This window comes from Monopterus albus, unplaced genomic scaffold, assembly GCF_001952655.1.
Source record: "Monopterus albus unplaced genomic scaffold, M_albus_1.0 scaffold69.1, whole genome shotgun sequence".
Classification (NCBI taxonomy): Eukaryota; Metazoa; Chordata; class Actinopteri; order Synbranchiformes; family Synbranchidae; genus Monopterus; species Monopterus albus.
The window spans coordinates 4,171,924-4,182,615 of record NW_018127949.1 but is presented as its reverse complement, the minus strand read 5'-3'; the positions used below and the strand labels follow the sequence as shown (position 1 = coordinate 4,182,615).

The window sequence follows — 10,692 nt, the reverse complement described above, 5'->3', positions numbered from 1 at the left end:
TCACGAGGAGGAATGGAGCTCTTTGTGATTTATTCCAAAGCAAGACGAAAAATGCAGCCTTGATCTCCTGACATGACCACACATACTCGCCCTTCTCCCATGGCTGTACTTACACACAAGGCCAGAGAGAAACAGAAGGAGAGAGTAAGTCAGGAAGATATACAGAGGCTGACAAATGCAGGTGCACAAGGGAGTGGAGCTGAAGGACAGAGGAAGAGCTATGGCATCTGAAGGCGTGTGTGTGTGTGTGTTGATACTTGGTATAAATTTGTAGATGAATTTGCTGCTGATTGTTCTGCACCCATGGAGGGGAGATGTAGATAAAAATATTGAATAGTTTGTAACTTTGCAGAAAAGCAACCACAGACTCTTTGTTCAACAAGCCAATAAATGCATATAATTAAAAAGGCAAAGGACCTTTTTTATATGGCTCTTTAGACTTGTCAGACACAGATATAACTAATATCAGTAACAATGGATGCAGTTTAGGTGGTCAAGGCCCAGGCCCTGTTATTCTGCATTATGATAATCTTAGTAGGACCTGTTTATGGACTGGAGCAATGTAGAATGAGGATGACAAAGAACATGTCAGCTACTTTTACACACTCAGTGTTTTTACTGACACTTATGATGCATTCACATCATAATGGAGTTAAGGTAACTACCAGATCCTCACTTGGAAATAGGCCTACCATTCATGTTAACAGCCAAGTTTTAAGTCCAACTGGTATAACTTTTCTGAAGGCTTCAATATATATATTTAACCTGACATTTACTACAGAAGTGCCTGAGAACAAAACAAATATGGATGCCTCAAATCTGCCAAAGACCATCGCTGACTATAACTAAACACATGTTTAAGGGATACCATGTTTAAGGGATACAGTGTTAAAGTGTCAATGTAGAGTATTTTTTAACAATCATATGACCACCTATGTAATCATACAATGGTCTTGAGTTGACAGATGAACGATTACAATGTATAAATCTTTTCTGACACTTTTCAGCAATGATACCATCTAAAAGACCTGTTAAATGAAGAGGTCAAAATAATACAGAGGAACACAGAGAAAGAAAGGCAGTGAATGAGGTGTATAATCTAAGTGGTGCCAAATAGGTTCTGTGTCATTGCTCTCTGAAACTAAGCCATAATTCAAATTGGTTTTGCTTAGTGAGATGCAGCTTTTAATTAAGAAAAGAAGAGCCAAGTCTGAAAAGCTGCATGAGATGTCCTCAAATGACTAATGTAGAGGAAAACACTTCTGATTACAACCTTTCCTTTGGAGGCACACTCAGGCCAAACCTGCCATATATTACCCCACTCATTTTAAGGATTTAAAGTTCTCCCACCAGTTTGTTTTCTGATATGTAATCGGTTGGTTTGTTATTCCTGTAAATGTAGGAAGAATAGGCAGGCTCCATTGAGAATTGGAGTTATTTCTTATTTGCCCTATAAAAATAGCAGGGTTGTGTCTTTATCTCTCTGCTAGCTGGCTGTGGTCAAGGACATTATAGCAGTAAAAGGCTACAGCCTAACACAAGCATTTTGCCGAGCACAAACTGTTCAGTGAAAAACAAGAGAGTATAAGAAAAAGAAACTGTGAGAAAATGATAATGAGACTTGAGAGGTGTTTACTGAAATAGTAAGTCCTAGAGGTTCCTCTCACCTGAGGATACAAGCTCAACTGCAGTCTAAGGAATCATTCATCCAGCAAACAGCAAAGCAGAGACTTATACTGTTCATTGCACTGAGGCATACTTCAAAGCCCTGCTTGGTGTGTGCCAGGAGGAATTTGTGTGTGTCTACTGTCCCAGGAGTGGGACTTGTAAGAAAAGATGCTGCATTTCCTTTGGTGAAGCGAGAGGTGAAAGGGAAGAGTTCGTTAAAAGCAGATAGTTAAAAAACAATATCTCCGCATTTGGAGAAACATGCTTATTATCTTTGTGACCGAGAGTTAAATATGAAGATCAGTTCCATTCTCATGTACACGTTTACAGTTTACAGCTACAGTCTGCTGCTGGTTAGTGATTAGCATACAGGGGACACAGCCAGCCTGGCTCTGTCCAAAGTAGAGCTGCAGCCAATGAGAATTTTCATTATAATTTTTTGTTATTTTAAACAAATTATTTTTTTTTGATTACTCACTTCATTTATAAAATGTCAACAAATACTGGAACACAACATTAAAAGCTTCCAAAATCCAAGGTGACATTTTCAAATGCCTTGATTTGTCTGGCCAATAACCCAAACCCAAAGATATTTAGCTTACAATCATAGAAGACAATGAAAAATAGAAAATATTTCAATTTAAAAAGTTTGAAGCAGCAACATTTTTACCATAAAATTAAAATGAGTAGATTAGCAAACCTGTTGCTGATTATTTTTTTGTGGATTGAATAATCATTGTGGTTCCAGTTCAAAGTTAAAAATAATTCACACTAGCTCCTCTCAAGCTGCTCCTCTGGGTAATTAATATTATATTTGGTTTGTTTATATATTAAAACAAGGTTAAAAATTATAATTTGTCAGTTTATGTGCTTGACTATTTCATTAGTATGTCTTTATGTTAAGCTAAGATAAGCTAAGATACGTTAAGCTAAGCTAAGGTAGGAAGAGAATGTTATTGCGCTTCTCATCTAACTTTGCGAGAAAGCAAATAAGTGCATTTTCCCAAATGCTGAACTTCTCCTTTAAGATTTGCTATCTTACACAATGCAGGTTGCTATTAGTCTTAATTAGACACTTATCTGGTCTCAGGGCTCTGGGAGACATGACACAGGCACAGTATTGCTATCTGCGGGCAGATGGGAGCAAAAACGAACACACAAACGCACTCCAGGCTCACTTGGGTAATATTTTATTTACTCATTAATCTTCAAAACTATTTTTCATAATAAATTTCCACTTTATATCATCAAAGAACCGTAACAATAAAAATAAAAGTAAATACTGTAGAAAAATTGTACATATAGAAAATAAACATGGTTAATGAACACCTAGATGTAGAATCCCACTGGCTGAGACACCTCCTTCTTCAGATGGCAACACAACAGAGATAGAAGGAAAAGAAAGTGTTAGACATGGAGGATCTGGGAGGGAAACAATAAACAAAAGAAGCAAGGAAAAAGAGGTCCAAAAGGCCAGTTAAGGATGGAGAGAATAAGGGAATATGTTAATTTTGACATTATACTGTGAAATCTCAGACACAGTCCTTTTCGAGTCCTTTCTCATCCTTGTCTGTTTTGCATGCATCTGCCTGGTTGGTTACATTGGAAGAACTGAAAGGGGTTGTTCATGTCATGGCACTGTTTATATTGATACATCATGGGGCTACAATTCTTGAGCTGTAGCTCATATGCTGCAAAAGTCAATGGACATATTTACTATAGCTCATCAGAAACCCACCTGTCTGTCCTATATTGGTCATGGCATGAGTATTGAAAAATCTGATAGCATCAAGACAAAAGGAGCAAAGACAAAGAGAGAAAAATGAGAACCAATGAAATCAAAGCAACTCAAGTTGTCATATAGCGAGTGGCAACTTTTCTATCTATTAGCAACACATGGTAACATTTACTTTGTTCTGTTTTTAATTCTTTTCCTCGGCTGGTTTTTGATATAAAACGTGGTTGGTTAGAGCAGGTATAGTGGGTGTGGCCTATAAGACAGGCTAGAAAACAGGATGTGGCCTGTGGTGGGCACACACAATCACAGTTACATTGCAACCTGCAACACCCGCCTCCTCCTCATCCTCATCCTGTTCCCACAGACGAGCCTACCACCTCTGGATTTAGTGGGACACACCACCACTCCACAGCACAGCTCAGAGACTCAGGCATGCAGCATACTCGAGATGGTCACACTTTGTCAATGAGGATTTGAACTGAGAGTCAGCTCAGAGATTAAATTGTTGTTGAATCCCACAGACTGAAAACCATCTGAAGTGGGTATCTGGGAACACTTCAAGCCAACATGGTAAGTTTGTGATGGTGGTGTGTCATGGTGCAACCTCTGGAGTTCCAACGCGGTATAAATCACACGGAGTAACCCCCCCCCCCCCCCTTCCCCAAAGAGTCTATACTGCCCAAATGTTCTTCATATTCATCATTACCATTGCCATAACAATTATCATAATGGTCTTTGTCATTTTTACCACAGTCTTCTTGTATAGTCTTCAATGTCAGTTATGAAGATATGGTGGGCTTTTAGCATTGTAGGTATGTTTATGTCTGCATGTGTTTATATTTTTGTGTGTGTACATGTGTGCTATGTATGTGTGTGTGTGTGACACCGCAGTCATGCACGACTGGTGTCTGTAGGTAGCATCTGAAGTGTCAAGTATCCTGTCCAGGAAAATGTCAGTTTTCCGCTGATTCCGCCTTCGTGATTTACAGGGCGCAGTAAAAGATCAGCTCTGCAGCGTAACAACCACAGCCCATCCGTTATATTAGTAGCACCAGCCCTGCCTCTACCTATTCACTCATAATTCACTGCCTGTGGCTACACCCTGATTTCCTGACCTGTTGCTTGGGATTAGACTTGGGCCGTCAATGTGCTTGTCTTTTCAGCATCCTCAGTGTTTCATTGAGTCCCATCTGCTAACAGGGAGGAAGACCAAGGAGCTCGGAGGAGACACTTGATGCTTTTACATCATCTTTGTCCGTGTGCGGTGTCTGTCGCTCAACACACTCAGTCTGCCACGTTGTTTCACTTAAAGTCTTCCTTGATCTCTCTCAGTCCAACTGGAGAGGTCCTATGTTGGCAGGGGAGTGACTGGTCATTTTATCTGGCTGGCCCCAAAATGGTTCTTAACTGGGAGCTGAACTGGTGCTTTCTAAATCATTAGGAATGGCGTTTATGTTCATAAAAGAAGCCTCTTTCAGAGACTCTGCTCATTGGTAAATACTGTACAGTAAGGGTCCATGCCCTCAGGCCAGTCTGGGTGTTTGTTTGCATGTTTGTGCTTAAATGTTAGTGTGGGTTTGTGCTTGAATGTGCATGTTTGTGCTTGTTGGCATGTGTGCAGGTGTGATTATTGGAGGGTAAACATTAATATCAGCATGTCTATGTCAGTGTGCATGTGTGTATTTTTTTGAGAATATATCTATTTATGTACATATACCATTATATATAAAGGCGTATGCGTATATGTCTGTGTGTCGAAGATCTTCCACCTCAGACGTAGTACTCCTTGTCTTTGTTCTTCTTGTTCTTGGAGATTTTGGCGATGCCCAGCGGCTTGTCCTTGGCGCTACCGTTAGGCTGTGTGGCTGAGTTACTGATGTAGTTTCGGCTCTCATCCACGTGGTAGGAGCCTTCATCGCGGTTGCGGTACTTGTACATGGCATAGAGGAGGATGAGGATGCAGAGGGCGGCAGCCGCCACAATGCCTACCACCATGCCAGTGGTGCTGCTGCTCTCCCGTACCACCTCGGATGGACCTGGGAACACCTTCACCTCTGGCAGGGGAGGACGTGCTGTAAGGGAGAGAGGAGGAATATGCTATTACCTTACAGTTTATGGCATACATTATTAATTTGCAATATGACAGGTTGGTGGGTGGAGAGCTGAAGCAAGAAGCTACAGTGCATCATTATGATGGACTGTTTGACATGTATTTTGCATTGTGCTACATGCTGCCAAGGGAAGGCTATGGCTTAGAGCCAAAGCTGTTTCCATATTACCACATAATATGTAAACAGATTACATTACACCATGTTGTGAGGAGGGCCAGAGCACAGCTGCACATTATATCAATTTTTATTACAGACAGTTGACAGTTTATGACATGCACTGGCAGGGAGGACTGCAGTATTATAATATATGACACCATATTCAATGATTGTTGGTAGGAATTTCCATATGAATTTTGGGTTGCAAGTAAATGAGGTGAAGGAAAAGAAATGAACAAAAAAGAAAGAAAAGATATAAAAGTAACACGAAAAACAAGGGATTAAGGGAAGGAGAGGAGAAGGAAAGAAAGCAAAGGAGACAGAGACTGGGGAGCGAATGTAGAGCATTAGAGATGACTCGAGGCAGAAACCTAAGTGGAAATGAAAAATTCATTGTAGCAAGTGACAAAGCAATAGAAAAAATTCATAAGTGACAGTGGTTGTGGAGGACGTGGAAAAAACTCATGTGTGTGTATTTGTGGATGGTTCTCACCTGAACTGGGGTCACAGGGGTCGATGTCTTCATCATCACTGGGACACTCAGCTGACGCCACCAGCAGGTCGTCTACTGTCTATGGAGAAATGAGAATCCATAAGAATTAGGAACACAGACACACCTATACAGAGACAACCATTCATCCAGAACATCTCCAAGAAAAAAAAAAAATCTTGTGCGCCACACCCCTTATATTTATTTTCTACAAGTGAGCCCATAGCACCAATACATCGCCCACGTTTTTTAGCTGGCCACAAACACCTTTGCCTAATACAGCCCTCAGCAATTGCAGGTGGCCAAAACTACAGTACCAAGGAGACAAAAAGAAATTAGGACGGAGGAAAGAAAATATTGAATTCTGTTTAAAATCACAAGGGGACAGCCAGTTATCCTCCCCCACCCTGATCTCCTCTTGGCTTTTTATCTTCCACACCTCCCTGTTTCCCTGTGCTCGCTCTTCGAAATCTGATATTGCCAAGCACACATGCGTGATGGAGTGACATGGTGTGAAGACAGAAAGAAGGATTTCATTAAATATTAAAGTAAACCATTCATTGTTCATTGAAATCTTCTTTATCTAACACCTCTCCATACACAGCGTGTCAACAATCCACTTATATTCAACCTCTAATCTTCATTAACAACTAACAGCTCAGCGACTGCTCTGTCTTTGTGCCTTGTTCCCTCTCTGTGGAAAAGGCACCTTTTTCCACTCCTTTCCTGCTCCTCCTGTTGCCATGGCAACTCTAAGTTCAGTGTTGAAAATGATGAGGAATAAAAAAAAGGGAGTGTGCTCCCTCAGTGGGGACGAATGCATTGATTTGCCATTCCAGCCAGAGGTTGAGGAGAGAGAGAGAGAGAGAGAGAGACAGATAGGTAGATAAAAGGAATTGTAGGTGCAAGTGATCAGGGTGAAAGAGAAAAGAAGATGGGAGAGGAGCAGGAGGATTTCAAAGTGCTGCGGTCTTTATTTAACACAGTGCTAATGAGCTTTGCATATTCATGAACTAGTGTTAAACATCACCCGCCTTGACGCTTCGGGATGAGAGATATGAATGCATGTGTGTGCATGTGTGTGTTTTAACCACACTGGGTGCTCATTGCCAGTACTAACTAAAAATTGGATTGTGATGCATTGCAGTAGACATTAGTAACCCACAGAATAAAGGAGAGGGGAGAGAGCAGCAGAGCTATAGAGGAGAAGAGCTCTAGAGGCAGATAACCGACAGACCGGAATAGAATCTGGACCAAATCAAAGTACTAAGTGGTCGATGATGTCTTAGCTGAAAGCTACAGGCAGTATTTCAAACAGAAAGTCATTAAGCTGTGTCTCTACCCTTGCTTTCTCTGTCCTTCTCTGGCTTTCTTGTCTTTGTAAGAACACAGATTGCATGAGGTTACAGAAGCAACCAGCTAGTTTATTCACCTGAAAAAGCCTGCACTGGCCTTGTGTGGTGTGGCCTTGGTCCTGACAAGTCTGCTGTGGCTTAGTTTGGCCTGAAACATATATTAGGTTATTGATGCTTGACTCTGACTCGTCCCTTTACTGTCTTTCCAATCAGTTCTGCCCACTGGGCTGTCAAATGCTGCCAGAGTAAGCTTAGTCTCTGGAATCTGGCCAGTCAATAAACCTCTGTGCCTTTGCCAGGATCCAAATAGCACAAGAACCAATCAGCCAGTCGGAAACACACCACCCGTGACATCTATCACTAATCAATATCAAGTCACCATGCCTGACTTTTTATACATAGATACCTATATGCCCACCATAGACACCTGTTTTGAATCCTTACTTAAGCAAAAGCAGACAAGTAAATGTAATAAGGACCTCCTCTGATCTGTGACATCACCCTATCAGCTGACCACCCCATTCAAAGGAGGAGATGTCAATTGAACTATTGATCCACCTATCACATGGGAGAAAATGCATACAAGGAAAACTAGAGACATGCCAAACACATCAATAAACCACCGAAGTTTACAAAAGATGTGCTAAAACTATGCAGATCCAAGAATCACTGCCCCTCCAACCACCCACCATCTCACCCGCCTTCTGTCCCGCCCTCTTTGTCCCCGTCTTTTCGTAGTCTATCAATAGAGCATGCTGACATAGTGATGGGCACAGATACACAATGATAGAAGGTGAAAAAAGAGAGAGACAAGAGAAAGGAAGTGAGAGAGCATGAAGAGAGGGACATCTGCATGCTGAAAGATCAAAATCTCTACCTGAGCAGCCGAACAGTGCCAACGACCGTCCATGCCTCCCTGACTGCCTAGTTCACACATAGTAGCTGCACTCTGCCCTCACACACTCTTGCAGAAGATTCAACAGCTGGTCTGTTACTTTCACAACTGGAAATCACACACACGCATACACACAAGCTCTATAATAGCCAAACATGCTCCATTGGTCTATTTCTATTTAGACACATCGACACAGACACACAAGCATACACCAAATCAGGCTGAAGTTGGCAGGCTGATGAAGAGATCCTGATGAGAGAGGAGAAGCTAGCTCTACTACTGCAGATGGTGAGATAGACTCATACACCGCCTGCATTAACAGCCTATCACTGGAGCTCAACCACAGAGAGAGGAAGGGAGGGAGAGAAGAGAGGAGGGGGGAGTGATGGGTAAATATGGAAAGATATGGAGGGAGAGAGAATACTGTAGTGAGAGGAGAGGAAAAGGGAAAGGTGAGCAGAGGAGGACGGAGAAAGCATGTCCAGAAGATGGGTGGCGAGCAGAAGAAAGGCAAGAGGGAGAAAAAAGTGAAAAAGATATGGAGAGAGCGGAGAACTTAGCAAGAAAAAAAGAGACAAGGAGAGAGGAAGCGAATGAGAGATAGATGTTCAGTGGGCTTGTGAAAGTGTTTGAACCAGCTGATTTCTCACAGCCAATTGGGTGCCACTCTACGCCTCAGGGTTTTGTTTCTGTCAGTCTTCCCATCAAACACAGGTACACACACACACACACACGCACAAACAAAACACCAAACATTAAACCCAAACTGAGGCTCTGTGACTCAGAGCAGCCTCTAGCAAAAGCACTTGCGCACAAAATTCCTCCCTCTCTTCCTCTTGCTGGTGCTCAGCTGTCATGCATTATTAATCTATTCCATTTTTCAACAAAAAATTTCAATAGACTATGGGCTTCACTGGGCACAGGTTCTTACTGCACTAAGTAATGACAGTAGGAATAAACCCATCCACTTCAACACAAACCCAAACGTGAGTAAAGCTAATAAATTGCTTGGACCCATGGCACATCTCTCATTGCCCCTGTTCTGATGCAATGTGCTGCAATTCAAGCCCATTGTTCTCAATGCACCTGAGTGTTTGTGTGTGCACTTTATGTGTTCATCTCTACCTTGCATTTGTGTGCTGGATAAGGCCAGGCTGGTTGCCAGGCAACACTAGGTGGCCTCAATGGAGAAGCTGTAGATTCTTTTTAAACAAGACAAACACAGCGACAAACACACAGACTTTGGGGGCTAGCAGGAGTGATTCAACTTACACAGACTAGCTTGAGACCGCAGTGTGTTCAGCATATAGCAGGTCTGACCTAGTTCTTGTACAGTGATACTGACTCCAGTGCACTACTCTGCAGCCCAGATTTAGTGCATCATATAAGTAGGAACAGTTCATTTAAAAACAGATGCACATAAACTTTCACATTGAGAGATGAGGTGCGAAAACAAGCTCCTGTTACAATGCTGTCTTTTTGCAGCACTCTCCATCCAGCTCTCCTATCTATTATTGATGCCTGAGGCTTAGCTCCCAGCTCTCTGCATTCTATTATTTATGTCTGAAACAGCTGGTGGCTTATTCACAGAGGAGCTATTCTCTATGGGACTCTGGATGGAAGAGAGAAAGCAAGCAGCGGGTAGTGGGGCTCACTATCTCCATGGCAACTTGTATCATGGGGTGGGGGGGGGTGCGGCAGGCAGGCACAGAGTTTTTTTATAACACAGAAGAAGAACTGCATTGCACACAGTCAGCCACAAAGAGCCTGACAACATCTCAGGAGTGATCTGAACAATCTGAACAATACAGGAAAAGAGTCTATTGTGCACCTGCTGATAATGTATCCTCTGACATTACCATCGGCTCTGCGGTAACATCCACTATAAAGATGCCTCAACCTCAATAACAGTTATGTGTTTCTATTGTAGAGCCCCATTTGCATCAGTTTACTAGATGCATATTATGGAACAGCTATTACAGCCTCCATTAACTCAAACATCTCTCCTCTGTAATTTAGTGGGTAGGGACCACTGAGTGTAGAATTTGCCTAGCTAATCCATTCATGTGAATGAGCTGTAGCAGAAAAACTGTATGTGAGCCTTCTATTGATAAAATGTTTCTGGCTCTGTTGTTTTTTCATTTGACAGCCAGTAGATAAACAAATAAAATAAAGAAGACTGGGTAGTTGAATGTTGTAGTCATGTGTTACTGTATGTGTATGGGCTCCCAGGCCACAGCAAAAGGGAGGAGACACACTGCAAATGTTTATTAAATTAA

General features: G+C 42.0%; 1 protein-coding gene across 13 annotated transcripts in view; it reads right to left on the bottom strand.

The window, feature by feature from the left end:
• Positions 1-4,566: 4,566 nt before the first annotated feature.
• nrxn1a (neurexin 1a) overlaps positions 4,567-10,692 on the bottom strand; it is a 54,125-nt gene continuing 47,999 nt past the window's right edge. For all 13 annotated transcript variants that reach the window (XM_020605088.1, XM_020605089.1, XM_020605090.1 and 10 more), the window contains 2 exons: positions 6,167-6,245; positions 4,567-5,478 (listed from right to left, as the gene is read on the bottom strand). In XM_020605088.1, coding sequence (XP_020460744.1) covers positions 5,177-5,478; positions 6,167-6,245 — 381 coding nt within the window. In that variant the 3' untranslated portion in view covers positions 4,567-5,176. The remainder of the gene's footprint in view (positions 5,479-6,166; positions 6,246-10,692) is intronic.